The 25,491-nt window shown below is 47.6% G+C and overlaps 1 protein-coding gene across 2 annotated transcripts in view; it reads right to left on the reverse strand.

The window, feature by feature from the left end:
- Positions 1-25,491, reverse strand: part of nr1i2 (nuclear receptor subfamily 1, group I, member 2) — a 34,042-nt gene that overhangs the window by 3,318 nt on the left and 5,233 nt on the right. Inside the window, exons 2-8 of one of the 2 annotated variants that reach the window (XM_039007116.1) lie at positions 25,052-25,224; positions 21,472-21,602; positions 20,646-20,812; positions 20,160-20,539; positions 19,921-20,066; positions 806-922; positions 59-164 (exon numbers count right to left, since the gene is read on the reverse strand). In XM_039007116.1, coding sequence (XP_038863044.1) covers positions 59-164; positions 806-922; positions 19,921-20,066; positions 20,160-20,539; positions 20,646-20,812; positions 21,472-21,602; positions 25,052-25,218 — 1,214 coding nt within the window. In that variant the 5' untranslated portion in view covers positions 25,219-25,224. Of the gene's footprint in view, positions 1-58; positions 165-524; positions 622-805; positions 923-19,920; positions 20,067-20,159; positions 20,540-20,645; positions 20,813-21,471; positions 21,603-25,051; positions 25,225-25,491 lie in introns of those variants that run through there. The other variant, XM_039007117.1, reaches the window with a different exon arrangement.

Raw genomic sequence — 25,491 nt, forward strand, 5'->3', positions numbered from 1 at the left:
GTCATGCCTTACGACACGTCTCATGTCTCAATGAAATTCAATATTTAGACAGACTCACTGTTTCTCAGGCTTGGCCCTCTTGGAGTCGATGTGGACCTTCAGCGCAATAGCCAGCTTCTCCTGCAGACTATCAATCACACCATGATTGATCACACCCGGACGATCTGCCAATCAGGACTCAACATTTTCAACCACATAAGCATTTGGGGAGCCAACTACCACTGTCTCACGAAGTCATTTAACAACTAATTTCAACAGTCTTTCCTCAGAAGTGTGGATGTATTTAAAGGTCTAATGTAGCCGTTTTTATCTCAATATCAAATCATTTATTGGTAACAATAAAGGACCGTACTGTAATTGTTTTGAATGGTCAAAAAGAAACAAAAATAGCTTCTTAGTAAAGAGACATTTCTCAAGCAGTACTTTTGCTAGGACTGTCTGGGAGGGGTCTGAGTGGGGAGGGGAAAACTAAAAACTAGCTGTTATTGGCAGAAAGATTTGGAACTCTTTCTTAGTGGTCTATTAACTAATTTATTGCCTGGTGATGTCACCAGGCAGGCCAAAACTCCATCCCACCAAAACCAGCTGAACATTTCAGGCGGTCTTCAAACAGCTCGCACACTACAGGGGCATTATCATCATTTTCACAATTTCACAGTATGATTCCAATCTCATAGTGTGGAAATATAAAACACAGGAATATCACATTTTGACAGCACTGGGCCTTTAAATGTATTGAAAGCAGGAAGAATGAAGCAAAGTCAGAGCGTGGTAAGGAGTCTGTGTGTGTGTGGCATAATGTTACCTGGAGAGAAGAGGGAGATGGCCTGCATGAGAACATACTCCACCTCCTGCAGCTGTATGTTCCTCAGGGTGTAGTGGAACCGCATCAGAGGGTCCAACAGGTGGCGCTGAAACCCAGCTACAACAGAGATAGGGGGATGAGGGGAGGGAGTAAGAGAGGGAGGGAGGGAGGGAGGGAGGGGAAAAGAGATGAAGATATGGGAAGGGTTGGGAGTGGGGAGGGTGAGAGAGGGGAGAGGCAAGAGATAGGGAAGAGGGAGGAGAGAGATGCGGTATAGAGAATTGAGAGGGTGTTGTGTCTAAGGAGATAGAGAAAAATGTTTTAAAAAATTGAAAAAAGTGTGGGGTATGGGGTAAAAGGGAGAGACGAGAGAGAGACAGGGTGATGACGAGAGAGAGACAGGGTGATGATGATCGTCTACAGTCATGTGATGTGATAAAGGAACTAAATAAATCTAATAACCCTCACCTACAGGCAAAACAACAGGGTCAAGGACTAGGCTACACGGAACCATAGAAACATCCAGTAATAACAGGACAACACACTCGAATGAAAGTTGACCATGGTGTAACCTCACCAGGCTGTTCATCTACCTTGATTATATTTAACTTGACACTACTTATTTGATTACATGAGAAACCTTCATCACACTATCCTGATACTCTGACAGTTACAAGGGGTCACTGATTGACCAATTATTTCCTTTCAAGTGGACACCACTTTTCCAGATTGGAAAACATAAGATATCATACAGCTGCTCCTCCAGCCGGTCGCCAATGGCAATGGTAACAGGGAGGCTGGTGCCCTAATCACAGCATTCTATCTATAATGTAATGATGGTTCTTTTGACCAATCAGATCAGATATTTAGCAAATAATTGGGCAATATATCAGAATTTGGCTGCCTGTGTAAACACAGCCACAGAGACATAAACAAACAGATGGGCTACACCTGTTGAAATGGGAGGGGCTCATTAGCAGCAGCAATGAGGCTGCTGGTCAGGTGAGTAAAGATCTGGCTCCATATAGCTGTAGCGCAGAGACTAGTCTCTATTGAACAATGACTACCAGTGCTGGTAAACTGTGGCTTGGGTGGGCCAGCCAGCCTAATGATATACAACTGTAGACAGACAAAAATTTGATTCGAGCACAAGACATTGGGATTGAATCCACTTCAAAGGAAAGCAGACACAGCAGAGGCTGTGAATGCCTGAGTCCAATTTGAGCTTCCTCTAGTTACAATACTGGTTGGTAATAAGAACGGGTTTGGGCACATTCTGACTCGAACATCAGCATTCATAGAAAGTATGTCAACTCTGTCACGCAACTGTCTGTCTCTCTGACCCCATTAGCATTACACCTGGTATTAAGATACAGTTCATCCTGGGATCCACATGAACATATTCATATTCTGGATATAGTGCACAATGTGGCTTAGCCAACATTAGTTCACTTTATAGGCAAAAGTGCGATTCGATTTTCTTTCTACAGTTACTATATCCTCACTATGTAGATTACAATGTGTAAAGAGCATTACTACTGTGTGTGTGTGATATATCAGCCCGATTAACCGGTGCCCCCGCACATTGGCTACCCGGACTGTTTGCATTGTGTCCCGCCCCCCCGCCAAGACCTCTTTTACGCTGCTGCTACTCTCTGTTTATCATCTATGCATAGTCACTTTAACTATACCTACATGTACATATTACCTCAATTAGCCCGACTAACTGGTGCCAGCGCACTTTGACTCTGTACAGGTACAAACTGTATATCGCCTCGCTACTGTTATATTCACTGTCATTGTACTGTTTTTTTATTTATCTATTGTTTACCTAATACCTATTTTTTACTTAAAAATTGCACTGTTGGTTAGGGTTTATAAGTAAGCATTTCACTGAATACCTGTTGTATTCGGCGCACGTGACAAATAAACTTTGATTTGATATATATATATACATACATACATACATACAGTTGAAGTCGGAGGTTTACATACACTTAGGTTGGAGTACTTAAAACTCGTTTTTCAACCACTCCACAAATTTCTTGCTAAAAACTGCAGTTTTGGCAAGACGGTTAGGACATCTACTTTGTGCATGACACAAGTAATTCTTCCAACAATTGTTTAAAGAAGGATTATTTCACTTATAACTCACTGTATCACAATTCCAGTGGGTCAGAAGTTTACATACACTAAGTCTGGAAAATGTCAGAAAATGTCATGGCTTTAGAAGCTTCTAATAGGCTAATTGATATCATTTTAGTCAATTGGAGGTGTACCTGTGGATGTATTTCAAGGCCTACCTTCATACTCAGTGCCTCTTTGCTTGACATCATGGGGAAATCAAAAGAAATCAGCCAAGACCTCAGAAAAACAATTGTCTGGTTCAACCTTGGGAGCAATTTCCAAACACCTGAAGGTACCACGTTCATCTGTACAAACAATACCACGCAAGTATAAACACCACAGGACCACGCAGCAGTCATACCGCTCAGGAAGGAGACGCGTTCTGTCTCCTAGAGACGAACATACTTTGGTGCGAAAAGTGCAAATCAATCCCAGAACAACAGCAAAGGACCTTGTGAAGATGCTGGAGGAAACAACAGTATCTATATCCACAGTAAAACGAGTCCTATATCGACATAACCTGAAAGGCAGCTCAGCAATGAAGCCACTGTTCCAAAACCGCCATAAAAAAGCCAGACTACGGTTTGCAACTGCACATGGGGACAAAGATTGTACTTTTTGGAGAAATGTCCTCTGGTCTGATGAAACAAAAATAGAACTGTTTGGCCATAATGACCATTGTTATGTTTTGAGGAAAAAGGGAGAAGCTTGCAAGCCGAAGAACACCATCCCAACAGTGAAACACGGGGGTGGCAGCATCATGTTGTGGGGGTGCTTTGCTGCAAGAGGGACTGGTGCACTTCACAAAATAGATGGCATCATGAGGTAGGAAAATTATCAGGAAGGAATAGTCAGGAAGTTAAAGCTTGGTCGCAAATGGGTCTTCCAAATGGACAATGACCCCAAGCATACTTATTGTGGGAAGCTTGTGGAAGGCTACCCTTCACATTCTTAAAATAAACCGGTGATCCTAACTGACCAAATACAGGGGATTTTTACTAGGATTAAATGTCAGGAATTGTGAAAAACAGGGTTTAAATGTATTTGGCTAAGGTGTATGTAAACTTCCGACTTCAACTGTATATGTGTGTGTACACTACAAGACCAAAAGTATGTGGATACCTGTTCGTCGAACATCTCATTCCAATATAATGGGAATTAATATGGAGTTGGTCCCCCTTTGCTGCTATAACAGCCTCCATTCTTCTGGAAAGGCTTTCCACTAGATGTTGGAACATTACTGAGGGGATTTGCTTCTATTCAGCCACAAAAGCATTAGCGAGGTCGTCATTGATGTTGGGCGATTAGGCCTGGCTTGCAGTCGGCGTTCCAATTCATCACAAAGGTGTTCGATGGGGTTGAGGTCAGGGCTCTGTGCAGGCCAGTCAAGTTCTTCCACACCGATCTCAAACAATTTCTGTATGGACCATGCTTTGTGAACAGGGGCGGCAGCGTAGCCTAGTGGTTAGAGTGTTGGACTAGTAACCAAAAAGTTGCAAGATCGAATCCCCGAGCTGACAAGGTACAAATCTGTCATTCTGCCCCTGAACAAGGCAGTTAACCCACTGTTCCTAGGCCGTCATTGAAAATAAGAATTTGTTCTTAACTGACTTGCCTAGTTAAATAAAGGTAAAATAAAATTAAAAAAATTACAATTGTCTTGCTGAAACAGGAAAGAGCTTTCCCCAAACTGTTGCCACAAAGTTGGAAGCACAGAATCGTCTAGAATGTCATTGTATGTGGTAGCATTAAGAGTGCTCTACACTGGAACTAAGGGGCCTAGCCTGAACCATGAAAAACAGCCCCAGATCATTATTCCTCCTCCACCAAACTTTACAGTTTGCACCATGCATTCAGGCAGGTAGCGTTCTCCTGGCATCCGCCAAACCCAGAGTCGTCTGTCGGACTGCCAGATGGTGAGGTGTGATTCATCACTCCAGAGAATGCTTTTCCACTGCTCGAGAGTCCAATGGCGGCGAGCTGTACACCACAACAGCCACCACTTGGCACTGCGCATGGTTATCTTAGGCTTGTGTGCAGCTGCTCGGCCATGGAAACCCATTTCATGAAGCTCCCGACGAACAGTTCTTGTGCTGAAGTTGCTTCCAGATGCAGTTTGGAACTCAGTAATGAGTGTTGCAACCGACAGACGATTTTTACGCGCTGTGCACTTCAACAGTTCCATTCTGTGAACGTGTGTGGCCTACCACTTTGCGGCTGAGCCGTTGTTGCTCCTAGATGTTTCCACTTCACCTTAACAGCACTTACAGTTGACCGGGGAAGCTCTAGCAGGGCAGAAATCGTTTCTATGACGGTGCCACATTGAAAGTCACTGATCTCTTCAGTAAGGCCATTTTACTAACAATGTTTGTCTCTATGGAAATTGCATGGCTGTGTGCTCGATTTTATACACCAGACAGCAACAGGTGTGGCTGAAATAGCCAAATCCACTGATTTTAGTGGGGCGTCCATATACTTTTGTGTGTGTGTGTATATATATATATATAAATAATAGTTTTTCTGTAGCTGCATATAAAACAGGACTATGATAGCTATTACTTCCATAAACAAAATAGATTTGTTGAGGACTGAAAAAAGCCAAAGGTTGTGTCCAGGGACAGATTTTTTTTTTTAAATGGCCCTGGAGAGATTTTTTTATCACAGTAGCAGTTAGCTCTCATCTCGCCTCGGCACTGCATCAAACAGATGAAGCAACTGCACATCTAGCTAATCTCCTTCCCCATCCCCTCTTCTCTTGATTCTACAGGGAGCTCGCCTGTTCTTCTCAAAACATTATTAGCAAGCTAGCTAACGTTAGACAATTTGAGAAGAGTGCTCAGCTTGCTAACATTCAAAGCCAACCAACTACACACCAAATATACATAGAGCAAACAACTATTTTCTAAACTGTTAGTCTCAACCAAATAACAAGTACATAGCTAGACTAATTCCTCTGTTACACAACGTAAGAACCACCAGATACAGGCTAGCCAGACCGGAACCCTGTGAAACGTGAAAGCACGTTCAAGAAGGATAACACCTCACCTGATTGGTCAGAATAATCCCTGTCCACCAGAGCTCGTGTTTTTCTCTGCTGCTTGCTCGCAGAATTGTTTTTTACAACTACAAAACTATTGGCAGAGGTTAGTTGCTAAATTAGTGGCAAAACTCTGAGCACACAGATTCGATATCGGCAAATATAGTTTTGATTAGTAGAAAAAGATTAAACAGTCGCAAGTTTAGTAAATGAGTCGCATTCATTCTCAAATGATGTTGCATGCTTGCAAATCTTATTGAATTTATTCACATATCAACTTACATGTTTGCAAGTGTTGTATTTATTAACACATCAAGTTATGCACTTGCAAGTGATGTTGCATTTATTCTCAAAATAAGTTACATGTTTGCAAATATATTTTGCAATTACAAAACTCATTATTCAGGTGCAACTCATATTTGACATTTGCAAATCATACTTTACATGGTTGTACACTTAAGTCACTATTTTACCTCCATAGTAGAATATGTTGTATGGCTGGCATTGTATTAGAGGGTGTTGAATTATTAGAATAAAAGTATAATAATCTATTAAAAAAATATAATAATATGCATCTTGTGATCAGTTTTGTGCCTATATCTGGTGAGACCCAATCATTCTACCCCACAACATTCTGCCTTACTGCACGTGGCATGTGATATGAACTTGTGGTTGTAACATGGCAAAGTAATCCAATCACAATGCATACGTAGGATATACATTTGATGCATTTTACTGCCAGGTGTAGACACGAGGTGCACAGACAACAATCCAACCACAGGTGCTTGGTCTTTAAAAAAATATAATATTTTACCTTTATTTAACCAGGTAGGCTAGTTGAGAACAAGTTCTCATTTACAACTGCAACCTGGCCAAGATAAAGCAAAGCAGTGCGACACAAACAACAAAACAGAGTTACACATGGGATAAACATACATACAGTCAATAACACAACAGAGAAAGTCTATATACACTGTGTGCAAATGAGGTAGGATAAGGGGGGGAGGCAATAGATAGGCCATAGTGGCGAAATTATTACAGTATGGCAAATTAAACACTGGGGTGATAGATGTGCAGAAGATGAGTGTGCAAGTAGCGATACTGGGGTGCAAAGGAGCAAAATAAATCAAATAAATCAAATCTGAGAAAAGGTGCAGCTTTCCATCATCAGAGGAGTGTGGAAACAGAAATGAAGAAACAAGATAGGATCTCTGAACCTGTATACACAAGTTGGATCAGGTGTATTAGAGAAGGTCGTTATTCTGGCAGGTTGCCTGGTACGGCAACTGCTCCGCCCACAACCGTAAGGCTCTCCAGAGGGTAGTGAGGTCTGCACAACACATCACCGGGGGCAAACTACCTGCCCTCCAGGACACCTACACCACTCGATGTCACAGGAAGGCCATAAAGATCATCAAGGACAACAACCACCCGAGCCACTGCCTGTTCACCCCGCTATCATCCAGAAGGCGAGGTCAGTACAGGTGCATCAAAGCAGGGACCGAGAGACTGAAAAACAGCTTCTATCTCAAGGCCATCAGACTGTTAAACAGCCACCACTAACATTGAGTGGCTGCTGCCAACATACTGACTCAACTCCAGCCACTTTAATAATGGAAATTGATGGAAATTGATGTAAAAATGTATCACTAGCCACTTTGAACAATGCCACTTAATGTAATGTTTACATACCCTACATTACTCATCTCATATGTATATGTATATACTGTACTCTATATCATCTACTGCATCTTGCCATCTTTATGTAATACATGTATCACTAGCCACTTTAAACTATGCCACTTTATGTTTATATACCCTACATTACTCATCTCATATGTATATACTGTACTCTATACCATCTACTGCATCTTGCCTATGCCGTTCTGTACCATCACTCATTCATATATCTTTATGTACATATTCTTTATCCCTTTACACTTGTGTGTATAAGGTAGTAGTTGTGGAATTGTTAGGTTAGATTACTCGTTGGTTATTACTGCATTGTCGGAACTAAAAGCACAAGCATTTCGCTACACTCGCATTAACATCTGCTAACCATGTGTATGTGACAAATAAAATTTGATTTGATTTAATTTATTCCAGGAATGTAATTATGTTGTGTTGTCTGGTCAGGGCTTGGTCAACGAGTAGTTGAGCTACAAAAGAGAGCCCAAAAAATTCCATGAAGATCTACAGACCTCAGCCCCTTGTCTTCCTCTATCATTTACTCCGCTGCTTTTCCTCTCATTCTGGGTAGAGATGTGAGTCTGAACCCTGGGCCCCCAATTACCTTGGGCCCTAGCCCCCATGCATACAACACTTTAACTTACCTACAGAAATAATTTAATCCATCCCTCTTCTCTTCCACCTCCCACCAGAGATAACTAAACCTGCTGACACACCTTCCTCTCCCTCTCCTCCACCTCCCACCAAAGATAACTAAACCTGCTGACACACCTCCCTCTCCCTCTCCTCCACCTCTCACCAGAGATAACTAAACCTGCTGACACACCTCCCTCTCCTCCACCTCCCACCAGATAACTAAACCTGCTGACACACCTCCCTCTCCTCCACCTCCCACCAGAGATAACTAAACCTGCTGACACACCTCCCTCTCCCTCTCCTCCACCTCTCACCAGAGATAACTAAACCTGCTGACACACCTTCCTCTCCCTCTCCTCCACCTCCCACCAGAGATAACTAAACCTGCTGACACACCTCCCTCTCCTCCACCTCCCACCAGATAACTAAACCTGCTGACACACCTCCCTCTCCCTCTCCTCCACCTCCCACCAGAGATAACTAAACCTGCTGACACACCTCCCTCTCCTTCTCCTCCACCTCCCACCAGATAACTAAACCTGCTGACACACCTCCCTCTCCTTCTCCTCCACCTCCCACCAGATAACTAAACCTGCTGACACACCTCCCTCTCCTCCAGCTTCCACCAGATAACTAAACCTGCTGACACACCTCCCTCTCCCTCTCCTCCACCTCCCACCAGATAACTAAACCTGCTGACACACCTCCCTCTCCTTCTCCTCCACCTCCCACCAGATAACTAAACCTGCTGACACACCTCCCTCTCCCTCTCCTCCACCTCCCACCATAGATAACTAAACCTGCTGACACACCTCCCTCTCCTCCACCTCTCACCAGAGATAACTAAACCTGCTGACACACCTCCCTCTCCTCCACCTCCCACCAGATAACTAAACCTGCTGACACACCTCCCTCTCCTCCACCTCCCACCAGATAACTAAACCTGCTGACACACCTCCCTCTCCTCCACCTCTCACCAGAGATAACTAAACCTGCTGACACACCTCCCTCTCCTCCACCTCTCACCAGAGATAACTAAACCTGCTGACACACCTCCCTCTCCTCCACCTCTCACCAGAGATAACTAAACCTGCTGACACACCTCCCTCTCCTCCACCTCCCACCAGAGATAACTAAACCTGCTGACACACCTCCCTCTCCTTCTCCTCCACCTCCCACCAGATAACTAAACCTGCTGACACACCTCCCTCTCCTCCACCTCCCACCAGATAACTAAACCTGCTGACACACCTCCCTCTCCTCCACCTCCCACCAGATAACTAAACCTGCTGACACACCTCCCTCTCCTTCTCCTCCACCTCCCACCAGATAACTAAACCTGCTGACACATCTCCCTCTCCCTCTCCTCCACCTCCCACCAGATAACTAAACCTGCTGACACACCTCCCTCTCCCTCTCCTCCACCTCCCACCAGATAACTAAACCTGCTGACACACCTCCCTCTCCCTCTCCTCCACCTCCCACCAGAGATAACTAAACCTGCTGACACACCTCCCTCTCCCTCTCGACCACCTCCCACCAGAGATAACTAAACCTGCTGACACCTCCCTCTCCCTCTCCTCCACCTCCCACCAAAGATAACTAAACCTGCTGACACACCTCCCTCTCCCTCTCCTCCACCTCTCACCAGAGATAACTAAACCTGCTGACACACCTCCCTCTCCTCCACCCCACACCAGATAACTAAACCTGCTGACACACCTCCCTCTCCTCCACCTCCCACCAGAGATAACTAAACCTGCTGACACACCTCCCTCTCCCTCTCCTCCACCTCTCACCAGAGATAACTAAACCTGCTGACACACCTTCCTCTCCCTCTCCTCCACCTCCCACCAGAGATAACTAAACCTGCTGACACACCTCCCTCTCCTCCACCTCTCACCAGAGATAACTAAACCTGCTGACACACCTCCCTCTCCTCCCACCAGATAACTAAACCTGCTGACACACCTCCCTCTCCTTCTCCTCCACCTCCCACCAGATAACTAAACCTGCTGACACACCTCCCTCTCCCTCTCCTCCACCTCCCACCAGAGATAACTAAACCTGCTGACACACCTCCCTCTCCTTCTCCTCCACCTCCCACCAGATAACTAAACCTGCTGACACACCTCCCTCTCCTTCTCCTCCACCTCCCACCAGATAACTAAACCTGCTGACACACCTCCCTCTCCTCCACCTCCCACCAGATAACTAAACCTGCTGACACACCTCCCTCTCCTCCACCTCCCACCAGATAACTAAACCTGCTGACACACCTCCCTCTCCCTCTCCTCCACCTCCCACCAGATAACTAAACCTGCTGACACACCTCCCTCTCCCTCTCCTCCACCTCTCACCAGAGATAACTAAACCTGCTGACACACCTCCCTCTCCTTCTCCTCCACCTCCCACCAGATAACTAAACCTGCTGACACACCTCCCTCTCCTCCACCTCCCACCAGATAACTAAACCTGCTGACACACCTCCCTCTCCCTCTCCTCCACCTCCCACCAGATAACTAAACCTGCTGACACACCTCCCTCTCCTTATCCTCCACCTCCCACCAGATAACTAAACCTGCTGACACACCTCCCTCTCCTCCACCTCCCACCATAGATAACTAAACCTGCTGACACACCTCCCTCTCCTCCACCTCTCACCAGAGATAACTAAACCTGCTGACACACCTCCCTCTCCTCCACCTCCCACCAGATAACTAAACCTGCTGACACACCTCCCTCTCCTCCACCTCCCACCAGATAACTAAATCTGCTGACACACCTCCCTCTCCTCCACCTCTCACCAGAGATAACTAAACCTGCTGACACACCTCCCTCTCCTCCACCTCTCACCAGAGATAACTAAACCTGCTGACACACCTCCCTCTCCTCCACCTCTCACCAGAGATAACTAAACCTGCTGACACACCTCCCTCTCCTCCACCTCCCACCAGAGATAACTAAACCTGCTGACACACCTCCCTCTCCTTCTCCTCCACCTCCCACCAGATAACTAAACCTGCTGACACACCTCCCTCTCCTCCACCTCCCACCAGATAACTAAACCTGCTGACACACCTCCCTCTCCTCCACCTCCCACCAGATAACTAAACCTGCTGACAGACCTCCCTCTCCTCTACCTCCCACCAGATAACTAAACCTGCTGACACACCTCCCTCTCCTTCTCCTCCACCTCTCACCAGAGATAACTAAACCTGCTGACACACCTCCCTCTCCTCCACCTCCCACCAGAGATAACTAAACCTGCTGACACACCTCCCTCTCCTTCTCCTCCACCTCTCACCAGAGATAACTAAACCTGCTGACACACCTCCCTCTCCTCCACCTCTCACCAGATAACTAAATCTGCTGACACACCTCCCTCTCCTCCACCTCTCACCAGAGATAACTAAACCTGCTGACACACCTCCCTCTCCTCCACCTCCCACCAGATAACTAAACCTGCTGACACACCTCCCTCTCCCTCTCCTCCACCTCCCACCAGATAACTAAACCTGCTGACACACCTCCCTCTCCTTATCCTCCACCTCCCACCAGATAACTAAACCTGCTGACACACCTCCCTCTCCCTCTCCTCCACCTCCCACCATAGATAACTAAACCTGCTGACACACCTCCCTCTCCTCCACCTCTCACCAGAGATAACTAAACCTGCTGACACACCTCCCTCTCCTCCACCTCCCACCAGATAACTAAACCTGCTGACACACCTCCCTCTCCTCCACCTCCCACCAGATAACTAAATCTGCTGACACACCTCCCTCTCCTCCACCTCTCACCAGAGATAACTAAACCTGCTGACACACCTCCCTCTCCTCCACCTCTCACCAGAGATAACTAAACCTGCTGACACACCTCCCTCTCCTCCACCTCTCACCAGAGATAACTAAACCTGCTGACACACCTCCCTCTCCTTCTCCTCCACCTCCCACCAGATAACTAAACCTGCTGACACACCTCCCTCTCCTCCACCTCCCACCAGATAACTAAACCTGCTGACACACCTCCCTCTCCTCCACCTCCCACCAGATAACTAAACCTGCTGACAGACCTCCCTCTCCTCCACCTCCCACCAGATAACTAAACCTGCTGACACACCTCCCTCTCCTTCTCCTCCACCTCTCACCAGAGATAACTAAACCTGCTGACACACCTCCCTCTCCTCCACCTCCCACCAGAGATAACAAAACCTGCTGACACACCTCCCTCTCCTTCTCCTCCACCTCTCACCAGAGATAACTAAACCTGCTGACACACCTCCCTCTCCTCCACCTCTCACCAGATAACTAAACCTGCTGACACACCTCCCTCTCCTCCACCTCCCACCAGATAACTAAACCTGCTGACACACCTCCCTCTCCTCCACCTCCCACCAGATAACTAAACCTGCTGACACACCTCCCTCTCCTTCTCCTCCACCTCCCACCAAAGATAACTAAACCTGCTGACACACCTCCCTCTCCCTCTCCTCCACCTCCCACCAGATAACTAAACCTGCTGACACACCTCCCTCTCCCTCTCCTCCACCTCCCACCAGAGATAACTAAACCTGCTGACACACCTCCCTCTCCTCCACCTCTCACCAGAGATAACTAAACCTGCTGACACACCTCCCTCTCCTTCTCCTCCACCTCCCACCAGATAACTAAACCTGCTGACACACCTTCCTCTCCTCCACCTCCCACCAGATAACTAAACCTGCGGACAGACCTCCCTCTCCTCCACCTCTCACCAGATAACTAAACCTGCTGACACACCTCCCTCTCCTTCTCCTCCACCTCTCACCAGAGATAACTAAACCTGCTGACACACCTCCCTCTCCTCCACCTCCCACCAGAGATAACAAAACCTGCTGACACACCTCCCTCTCCTTCTCCTCCACCTCTCACCAGAGATAACTAAACCTGCTGACACACCTCCCTCTCCTCCACCTCTCACCAGATAACTAAACCTGCTGACACACCTCCCTCTCCTCCACCTCCCACCAGATAACTAAACCTGCTGACACACCTCCCTCTCCTCCACCTCCCACCAGATAACTAAACCTGCTGACACACCTCCCTCTCCTTCTCCTCCACCTCCCACCAAAGATAACTAAACCTGCTGACACACCTCCCTCTCCCTCTCCTCCACCTCCCACCAGATAACTAAACCTGCTGACACACCTCCCTCTCCCTCTCCTCCACCTCCCACCAGAGATAACTAAACCTGCTGACACACCTCCCTCTCCCTCTCCTCCACCTCTCACCAGAGATAACTAAACCTGCTGACACACCTCCCTCTCCTTCTCCTCCACCTCCCACCAGATAACTAAACCTGCTGACACACCTTCCTCTCCTCCACCTCCCACCAGATAACTAAACCTGCTGACAGACCTCCCTCTCCTCCACCTCTCACCAGATAACTAAACCTGCTGACACACCTCCCTCTCCTTCTCCTCCACCTCTCACCAGAGATAACTAAACCTGCTGACACACCTCCCTCTCCTCCACCTCCCACCAGAGATAACTAAACCTGCTGACACACCTCCCTCTCCTTCTCCTCCACCTCTCACCAGAGATAACTAAACCTGCTGACACACCTCCCTCTCCTCCACCTCTCACCAGATAACTAAACCTGCTGACATACCTCCCTCTCCTCCACCTCCCACCAGATAACTAAACCTGCTGACACACCTCCCTCTCCTCCACCTCCCACCAGATAACTAAACCTGCTGACACACCTCCCTCTCCTTCTCCTCCACCTCCCACCAAAGATAACTAAACCTGCTGACACACCTCCCTCTCCCTCTCCTCCACCTCCCACCAGATAACTAAACCTGCTGACACACCTCCCTCTCCCTCTCCTCCACCTCCCACCAGAGATAACTAAACCTGCTGACACACCTCCCTCTCCCTCTCCTCCACCTCTCACCAGAGATAACTAAACCTGCTGACACACCTCCCTCTCCTTCTCCTCCACCTCCCACCAGATAACTAAACCTGCTGACACACCTTCCTCTCCCTCTCATCCACCTCCCACCAGAGATAACTAAACCTGCTGACACACCTCCCTCTCCCTCTCCTCCACCTCCCACCAGATAACTAAACCTGCTGACACACCTCCCTCTCCCTCTCCTCCACCTCTCACCAGAGATAACTAAACCTGCTGACACACCTCCCTCTCCTCCACCTCCCACCAGAGATAACTAAACCTGCTGACACACCTCCCTCGCCCTCTCCTCCACCTCCCACCAGAGATAACTAAACCTGCTGACACCTCCCTCTCCCTCTCGACCACCTCCCACCAGAGATAACTAAACCTGCTGACACCTCCCTCTCCCTCTCCTCCACCTCCCACCAAAGATAACTAAACCTGCTGACACACCTCCCTCTCCCTCTCCTCCACCTCTCACCAGAGATAACTAAACCTGCTGACACACCTCCCTCTCCTCCACCCCACACCAGATAACTAAACCTGCTGACACACCTCCCTCTCCTCCACCTCCCACCAGAGATAACTAAACCTGCTGACACACCTCCCTCTCCCTCTCCTCCACCTCTCACCAGAGATAACTAAACCTGCTGACACACCTTCCTCTCCCTCTCCTCCACCTCCCACCAGAGATAACTAAACCTGCTGACACACCTCCCTCTCCTCCACCTCTCACCAGAGATAACTAAACCTGCTGACACACCTCCCTCTCCTCCCACCAGATAACTAAACCTGCTGACACACCTCCCTCTCCTTCTCCTCCACCTCCCACCAGATAACTAAACCTGCTGACACACCTCCCTCTCCCTCTCCTCCACCTCCCACCAGAGATAACTAAACCTGCTGACACACCTCCCTCGCCCTCTCCTCCACCTCCCACCAGAGATAACTAAACCTGCTGACACCTCCCTCTCCCTCTCGACCACCTCCCACCAGAGATAACTAAACCTGCTGACACCTCCCTCTCCCTCTCCTCCACCTCCCACCAAAGATAACTAAACCTGCTGACACACCTCCCTCTCCCTCTCCTCCACCTCTCACCAGAGATAACTAAACCTGCTGACACACCTCCCTCTCCTCCACCCCACACCAGATAACTAAACCTGCTGACACACCTCCCTCTCCTCCACCTCCCACCAGAGATAACTAAACCTGCTGACACACCTCCCTCTCCCTCTCCTCCACCTCTCACCAGAGATAACTAAACCTGCTGACACACCTTCCTCTCCCTCTCCTCCACCTCCCACCAGAGATAACTAAACCTGCTGACACACCTCCCTCTCCTCCACCTCTCACCAGAGATAACTAAACCTGCTGACACACCTCCCTCTCCTCCCACCAGATAACTAAACCTGCTGACACACCTCCCTCTCCTTCTCCTCCACCTCCCACCAGATAACTAAACCTGCTGACACACCTCCCTCTCCCTCTCCTCCACCTCCCACCAGAGATAACTAAACCTGCTGACACACCTCCCTCTCCTTCTCCTCCACCTCCCACCAGATAACTAAACCTGCTGACACACCTCCCTCTCCTTCTCCTCCACCTCCCACCAGATAACTAAACCTGCTGACACACCTCCCTCTCCTCCACCTCCCACCAGATAACTAAACCTGCTGACACACCTCCCTCTCCTCCACCTCCCACCAGATAACTAAACCTGCTGACACACCTCCCTCTCCCTCTCCTCCACCTCCCACCAGATAACTAAACCTGCTGACACACCTCCCTCTCCCTCTCCTCCACCTCTCACCAGAGATAACTAAACCTGCTGACACACCTCCCTCTCCTTCTCCTCCACCTCCCACCAGATAACTAAACCTGCTGACACACCTCCCTCTCCTCCACCTCCCACCAGATAACTAAACCTGCTGACACACCTCCCTCTCCCTCTCCTCCACCTCCCACCAGATAACTAAACCTGCTGACACACCTCCCTCTCCTTATCCTCCACCTCCCACCAGATAACTAAACCTGCTGACACACCTCCCTCTCCCTCTCCTCCACCTCCCACCATAGATAACTAAACCTGCTGACACACCTCCCTCTCCTCCACCTCTCACCAGAGATAACTAAACCTGCTGACACACCTCCCTCTCCTCCACCTCCCACCAGATAACTAAACCTGCTGACACACCTCCCTCTCCTCCACCTCCCACCAGATAACTAAATCTGCTGACACACCTCCCTCTCCTCCACCTCTCACCAGAGATAACTAAACCTGCTGACACACCTCCCTCTCCTCCACCTCTCACCAGAGATAACTAAACCTGCTGACACACCTCCCTCTCCTCCACCTCTCACCAGAGATAACTAAACCTGCTGACACACCTCCCTCTCCTCCACCTCCCACCAGAGATAACTAAACCTGCTGACACACCTCCCTCTCCTTCTCCTCCACCTCCCACCAGATAACTAAACCTGCTGACACACCTCCCTCTCCTCCACCTCCCACCAGATAACTAAACCTGCTGACACACCTCCCTCTCCTCCACCTCCCACCAGATAACTAAACCTGCTGACAGACCTCCCTCTCCTCCACCTCCCACCAGATAACTAAACCTGCTGACACACCTCCCTCTCCTTCTCCTCCACCTCTCACCAGAGATAACTAAACCTGCTGACACACCTCCCTCTCCTCCACCTCCCACCAGAGATAACTAAACCTGCTGACACACCTCCCTCTCCTTCTCCTCCACCTCTCACCAGAGATAACTAAACCTGCTGACACACCTCCCTCTCCTCCACCTCTCACCAGATAACTAAACCTGCTGACACACCTCCCTCTCCTCCACCTCCCACCAGATAACTAAACCTGCTGACACACCTCCCTCTCCTCCACCTCCCACCAGATAACTAAACCTGCTGACACACCTCCCTCTCCTTCTCCTCCACCTCCCACCAAAGATAACTAAACCTGCTGACACACCTCCCTCTCCCTCTCCTCCACCTCCCACCAGATAACTAAACCTGCTGACACACCTCCCTCTCCCTCTCCTCCACCTCCCACCAGATAACTAAACCTGCTGACACACCTCCCTCGCCCTCTCCTCCACCTCCCACCAGAGATAACTAAACCTGATGACACACCTCCCTCTCCTCCACCTCCCACCAGATAACTAAACCTGCTGACACACCTCCCTCTCCCCCTCCTCCACCTCCCACCAGAGATAACTAAACCTGCTGACACACCTCCCTCTCCTTCTCCTCCACCTCCCACCAGAGATAACTAAACCTGCTGACACACCTCCCTCTCCTTCTCCTCCACCTCCCACCAGATATAACTAAACCTGCTGACACACCTCCCTCTCCCTCTCCTCCACCTCCCACCAGAGATAACTAAACCTGCTGACACACCTCCCTCTCCTCCACCTCCCACCAGAGATAACTAAACCTGCTGACACACCTCCCTCTCCTCCACCTCCCACCAGATAACTAAACCTGCTGACACACCTCCCTCTCCTCCACCTCCCACCAGATAACTAAACCTGCTGACACACCTCCCTCTCCTCCACCTCCCACCAGATAACTAAACCTGCTGACACACCTCCCTCTCCCTCTCCTCCACCTCTCACCAGAGATAACTAAACCTGCTGACACACCTCCCTCTCCTCCACCTCCCACCAGATAACTAAACCTGCTGACACACCTCCCTCTCCTTCTCCTCCACCTCCCACCAGATAACTAAACCTGCTGACACACCTCCCTCTCCTCCACCTCCCACCAGATAACTAAACCTGCTGACACACCTCCCTCTCCTCCACCTCCCACCAGATAACTAAACCTGCTGACACACCTCCCTCTCCCTCTCCTCCACCTCACACCAGAGATAACTAAACCTGCTGACACACCTCCCTCTCCCTCTCCTCCACCTCCCACCAGAGATAACTAAACCTGCTGACACAACTTCCTCTCCTTCTCCTCCACCTCCCACCAGATAACTAAACCTGCTGACACACCTCCCTCTCCCTCTCCTCTACCTCCCACCAGAGATAACTAAACCTGCTGACACCCCTCCCTCTCCTTCTCCTCCACCTCCCACCAGATAACTAAACCTGCTGACACACCTCCCTCTCCCTCTCCTCCACCTCCCACCAGAGATAACTAAACCTGCTGACACACCTCCCTCTCCCTCTCCTCCACCTCCCACCAGAGATAACTAAACCTGCTGACACACCTCCCTCTCCCTCTCCTCCACCTCCCACCAGAGATAACTAAACCTGCTGACACACCTCCCTCTCCTTCTCCTCCACCTCCCACCAGAGATAACTAAACCTGCTGACACACCTCCCTCTCCTCCACCTCCCACCAGATAACTAAACCTGCTGACACACCTCCCTCTCCTCCACCTCTCACCAGATAACTAAACCTGCTGACACACCTCCCTCTCCTCCACCTCTCACCAGAGATAACTAAACCTGCTGACACACCTCCCTCTCCTCCACCTCCCACCAGATAACTAAACCTGCTGACACACCTCCCTCTCCTTCTCCTCCACCTCCCACCAGATAACTAAACCTGCTGACACACCTCCCTCTCCTTCTCCTCCACCTCCCACCAGATAACTAAACCTGCTGACACACCTCCCTCTCCTCCACCTCCCACCAGATAACTAAACCTGCCGACACACCTCCCTCTCCTCCACCTCCCACCAGAGATAACTAAACCTGCTGACACACCTCCCTCTCCCTCTCCTCCACCTCTCACCAGAGATAACTAAACCTGCTGACACACCTTCCTCTCCCTCTCCTCCACCTCCCACCAGAGATAACTAAACCTGCTGACACACCTCCCTCTCCCTCTCCTCCACCTCTCACCAGATAACTAAACCTGCTGACACACCTCCCTCTCCTCCACCTCTCACCAGAGATAACTAAACCTGCTGACACACCTCCCTCTCCTCCACCTCCCACCAGAGATAACTAAACCTGCTGACACACCTCCCTCTCCTTCTCCTCCACCTCCCACCAGAGATAACTAAACCTGCTCACAACCCTCCCTCTCCTTCTCCTCCACCTCCCACCAAAGATAACTAAACCTGCTGACACACCTCCCTCTCCTTCTCCTCCACCTCCCACCAGATATAACTAAACCTGCTGACACACCTCCCTCTCCCTCTCCTCCACCTCCCACCAGAGATAACTAAACCTGCTGACACACCTCCCTCTCCTTCTCCTCCACCTCCCACCAGAGATAACTAAACCTGCTGACACACCTCCCTCTCCTCCACCTCCCACCAGATAACTAAACCTGCTGACACACCTCCCTCTCCTCCACCTCCCACCAGATAACTAAACCTGCTGACACACCTCCCTCTCCTTCTCCTCCACCTCCCACCAAAGATAACTAAACCTGCTGACACACCTCCCTCTCCTCCACCTCCTCTATTCTCCTCGTACCTGCATATCCACCATATCCACCTCTCCTCCTTCTCGTTAGAGAGGTTCCATAGTGAGCCACATGCAGCTAATTAACCTGCAGTAAGTCACCCCTCTCAGCCATGAACTGTGTGACTAGTTTATAATGGGCCTTCAATGCAGGACATTCTACCACTTTGGGACTCCGTATTCAGAATGGCTATGTATGCTAAGTATGTAGGTTTTGGTATGTAGTATGAAGGTTCACTCACCCCGGACAGCGTCGTCCATGCAGTATGTCAGGGGACCACACTCCCAGATGCCCGTCTTGACATTGAACATCATGTTGAAGCGGATCTGCATCATCTCAAACATGGCCCCCTTCAACAGAGAGATCTGGTCGTCTATGGCCAGGGCCCTGTCAGACACACCCACACACACACATCCTCACAGGTAAGAGAGCGATAGAGAGAGAGAAGGGGGACATACACAAATATGCAAACACACACACCTGAAGGAGGGGAGTCCTTTGGCAAAGTTGATGATGTTTTGGATCATGTAGGTGGTGAGGTCAGCTATGTGGGGCAGAGTGGTGAAAACCGTATTCTTCCCCCCATCACTCCTGCCCTCCTTCTTCTCCTTCTCCTCCTCCTTCTCCTCCATGTCGGTGGTAAGGTCAGCTACATCGGGCAGAGTGGTGAAAACTGTATTCTTCCCTCCATCACTCCTGTCCTCCTCATCCTCTAAAGAACAGGAGGAAGAGGATAAGCTGGTGGAGGTGGAAGTGGAGTAAGATGATGACAAGTTATCCATTCTTCCAGTCTGTTTTGCACTTTGCCCACTGGCAGTCTGGTTCCACACAGACATGGGGTTGAGGTCTCTGTCGATGGGCTGAAACAGACACAAACTCAATCAGATATCATCCACCCAATATGCAACACAGAACACAAAACCCAAATGCATGGACGCACACGCACACGCACACACACACACACACCCTGAACTGGAAGTGGGAAAAGGTGACGTCGAAGGTCTTTTCATGGGCGTTGAACAGTTCCTGTATGACAGCTTCCTGTTGTGGCGAGAGGACCGGGGGCTCTTCAACCATCCTGTTCCTCCTGATCTGACTCCTCCTCTTCTCCACAGCCTCCTTTGACATGATCACTATGGCAACAGAGACAAACGCTTTGCCACCACGGCAGACCTGGGTTCGAATACTATTTCAATTACTTTTACATACATTTTTAAGTTCAAAGAAGTTCACTCTCTGTATGTGTGCCATACAGAGAGTGAATGGGCAAGACACAAAATGTAAGAGCCTTTGAACAGGGTATGGTAGTAGATGCCAGGCACACCGGTTTCTGTCAAGAACTTCAACGCTGCAGGGATTTTCAAGCTCAACAGTTTCCCGTGTGTATAAAGATTGGTCCACCACCTCAAATGGACATAGAGCCAACTTGCCACAACTGTGGGAATCATTAGAGTCAACATGGGCCAGGATCCCTATGGAACGCTTTCGACACCTTGTAGAGTCCACGCCCAACAAATTGAGGCTGTCCTGAGGACAAAATATTAGGAAGGTGTTCCTAAAGTTGTGTACACTCAGTATATATGGAAATACACTTGGAATGTATTGGCATGTATTTGAATACAAGTAGTTGATTCAGCACCACATTATTTGAAAATACTCAAATACAAAGAATACGAGTATTTAAATAACACGTATTTGAACCCAGGTCTGCATGTCACTACAGAAAGATTAAAAAGCCAACGGTAACCCAGTATGTGGGCGTAAGTGTGTTCGTGTTAGTGTGTGAACTCACACTCTTTCAGCATGCCTATGGACTGGCATTTGTGGAGTCGACAGGCCTGGCACTGGCGGCGGTTGTTCTTGGTGATGACACAGACACCCTGCTGCGGGCAGCAGAACTTAGTGGGGTGCTTCATGGCACGCCTGGCACAACATCAAAGGCACATGATACACATATTATAAATATACTGTAAATATACTGAATATAATATACTGTATGTGGAAGAGGGGAGTTTCAGCCACAGATTTAAACATTATTACTATCAGGTTTCAGGTATGACCCAGATGCAGACAATGTTGAAGAAACAACAGTTTATTTCTAGTACAGGGCCAGGCAAACGACAGGTCAAAGGCAGGCAGAGGTCAGTAATCCAGAGAGGGTGCAAAAGGTCCAGAACGGCAGGCAGTCTCAGGGTCAGGGCAGGCAGGGGTCAATAATCCAGTGAGGTGGGGCAAGGTATAGAACGGCAGGCAGCCTCAGGGTCAGGGCAGGCAGAACGGTCAAAACCGGGAAGGACTAGAAAACAGGCGCAGGGGAACAAACTCTGGTAGGTTTTACGAAACAAAACGAACTGGCAACAGACAAACAGAGAACAAAGGTGTAAATACACAGGGGATAATGGGGAAGTCGAGCAACACCTGGAGGAGGGTGGAGACAAGACAAAGACAGCTGAAACAGATCAGGGTGTGACAATTACATGGATTCAGTTATTATCATAACTATGCTTTTTAAGAAAATACATGTGCATGCGTGTGTATAAGAGAGAGATAGTGTGTGTGTTTTAATGAGCTAATTTGACGTCTGCTTATCTTCTTATGGCTGCAAGGGAAAGTATTGAGTAGCCAGTGAAATCGTGCCCATTTCAAACGGCCTCGTACTCAATTCTTGCTCGTACAATATGGATATTATTATTATTATTGGATAGAAAACTGTCAGGTTTTGGCCAGGACTGTTCAGGTTTTGGTCACTAGATGTCCCCATTGCACCTTTTTTGTACCTTTTGTTTTTCCTTGCTCTAATTATTGTTTGCACCTGTGTGTCGTTCCCTTGTTAGTATTTAAACCCTGTGTGTTCCTCAGTTCCTTGCTCAGTGTTTGTATGTTAGCACCCAGCCCCAGCCCAAGCCTTGTTCTGAACATATGATTCTCTTATTGGATTTTCCAGAGGTTCTCTGGTTTAGTTCTTGTGTATTTTTGAGTAGTCTTTTGAGGTTTGTTTTTCCCTGCTGTTTTTACCACTTTGTGGAGTTTCTTTGTATTTTGGAGGATATCCATTTTGTGCTTCTTGGCCTTATGTTTGGACATTGTGGATTTAGATTCTTTGCCTGAAGATTTTGTTCTTTAATTAAACCACCATCTCTAGTACTGCTGTGTCTGCCTCATCTTCTGGGTTCTGACGATTATTAGTGACTGTTTCTCGCACCGGGTCTTGACAGAAAACACTCTCTAGTTTCTAAAACCGTTGGAATTATTTCTCTGAGTGAAACAGAACTCCTTTGGCAGCACTTTCCCTGACCAGGAAGTAGAATGTCAGAAATATATGCTCTCTTCAACTTCCTGCCTATACATGGTCATGACACGTAGGAGTCTACGTACACTCCATACGCCTTCCTCTGGGTGTCAAGATGATGTGAGAGAAGAAATTTTGTGTTTATCTTGGTCTGGGGTGGAATAAAAGCTATTTCTTTGACGTGACCGTCCACTTCCGGTACTCTGAAGCGCGCGACTTGGAAGTGCGATTGCCTTCTGTTTTGCTGCCGTAATGGATGACAACTATCTCCGGCTCGGATATTATTTGATACATGTGACCATATCATCGTAATGTATGTTTTTTCAATATAGTTTAATCAGATTATTGAAATTTTTTCGGGAGTTTTGCCGTGTTGCGTTCTCTGACTGTGTTTACGTTGGAGAGTTCCGTGCCACTCGGCTAGTGCCAATGCTAAGTGAAGAGGGAAATTTGCCGTTCTGAATCCAAACAACGACTCATCTGGACAAAGGACACCTTGTTCAACATTCTGATGAAAGATCAGCAAAAGTAAGACCCAATTTATGATGTTATTTCATATATCTGTCGTGCATGTCAACTGGTCGTGGGCGCCCAAGTGTTTCTGGCTATTGTGGCTACGCTAATATAGCGCTACATTTTGTTTTCGCTGTAAAACATTTAATAAATCGGAAATATTGTCTGGAATCACAAGATGCCTGTCTTTCAATTGCTGCACACTATGTATTTTTCAGAAATGTTTTATGATGAGTAATTAGGTATTTGACGTTGGTGTCTGTAAATATTATGGCTGCTTTCGGTGCAATTTCTGATTGTAGCTGAAATGTGAACTATGATTTATACCTGAAATATGCAAATTTTTCGAACAAAACATATGCTATACATAAATATGTTATCAGACTGTCATCTGATGAAGTTTTTTCTTGGTTAGTGGCTATTTATTTCTTTATTTGGTCGAATTTGTGATAGCTAGTGATGGAGTAAAAAACTGATGGAGTAAGAAAAGTGGTGTCTTTTGCTAACGTGGTTAGCTAATAGATTTACATATTTTGTCTTCCCTGTAAAACATTTTAAAAATCGGACATGTTGGCTTGATTCACAAGATGTGTACCTTTCATATGCTGTATTGGACTTGTTAATGTGTGAAAGTTAAATATTTAAAAAAAATATCTTTTGAATTTCGCGCCCTGCACTTGAGCTGGATGTTGTCATAAGTGTACCGGTGTCGGGCTGCAGCCATAACAGGTTAACTTCATCGCCAATGGATACCACTGATAGATATGTTCCAAACCTATTTACCGCTAATGAGTACTTGGAGCATACAGAATACAGAGCTCAGGTAGCCAGCCCATAGAGAGTCTCAAACCAGCAACACTGCCCAGCAACTAAGAGCAATCAAGTCAACCAGCAACAAAGAGAGATCATATGGAGTGAGTCAGAGTAGTATACAGATCCAAACTTGGAAAATGCAAGGAAATGCAAAGGCACAGAGTATTCAAGGTTTAAAGGTGCACTATGCAGAAATCGCTTCGCCATTTCTCGGTTGTTAAAATTCTAGTAGTACGCCTAATTTCAGTTTATGTGACAAAACAAGTAGGTATAGTGTAGAGAATCATTGTGCCATCTAAACCGCTGTGAAATATATATTCCATAACCCAAAATATTGTATTCTGAGCTGTTTGAAGTTGGTGTACAAAACGGAAAGTAAAGGCGCAAAAACCAAAACAGTTTTACAACATCTTAGACTTGCTTTCAATGAGAATGACAGATCTATAACTCACATTTCTATGTGAATTTGAATGGTCAGGTCGCCCAAAAAGTTACATATTGCAGCTTTAAAAGGGCTCCAAAAGTTTGTAATTTCCACTTTAAAATGTCAGACTAGATTTGCCCAAATGAAAACTATATCAAGCATTAATTATATTCCACATAATTCAGGAGATGTATTTACTGCTCTCACCTGTGAGCACCTATTGGCCACAATGTATTAACCACTTAATTTGTAAAACACAAACGTTCTCAAACACTCAGTTCCTTGTTTATGCTAACACAGTACTGAATGCTTGCGTGTGTGTGTTTCACTAACCTGAAGAATCCCTTGCAGCCCTCACATGTCATGGCGTTGAAGTGATAGCCTGTAGCCCGATCTCCACACACCTGACACACCTTGGGCTCCCCATCATCTTCCTCCTCCTCTTCCTCCTCTGCAGAGGTCTGGGATGGGGGCCAGTCGCTGAGGTTCTCCTTACTCATTCTGACCTGAGGGAGGTGTTATAACAGAGGCCTCAGCACTGTTACTAATGAGAATGGAATAGATTTGATACACTACTGCTAATAAATCCTATCCAATCTATTCCAATCAGACCAACTACTGACTATTCAATTTGAGATTAATATAATTTTTAATTAATTGAAGTTTAAAAAAAAATGTAATATTCAATTTCAGGTAAACATCACAGTCTTATCAGGTCAAAACAGATCAACATTTATATTATAAGAGCTTTGGTGTGATCTTATTTACAAATT

The sequence above is a fragment of the Salvelinus namaycush genome, chromosome 13, assembly GCF_016432855.1.
Source record: "Salvelinus namaycush isolate Seneca chromosome 13, SaNama_1.0, whole genome shotgun sequence".
Lineage (NCBI taxonomy): Eukaryota > Metazoa > Chordata > Actinopteri > Salmoniformes > Salmonidae > Salvelinus > Salvelinus namaycush.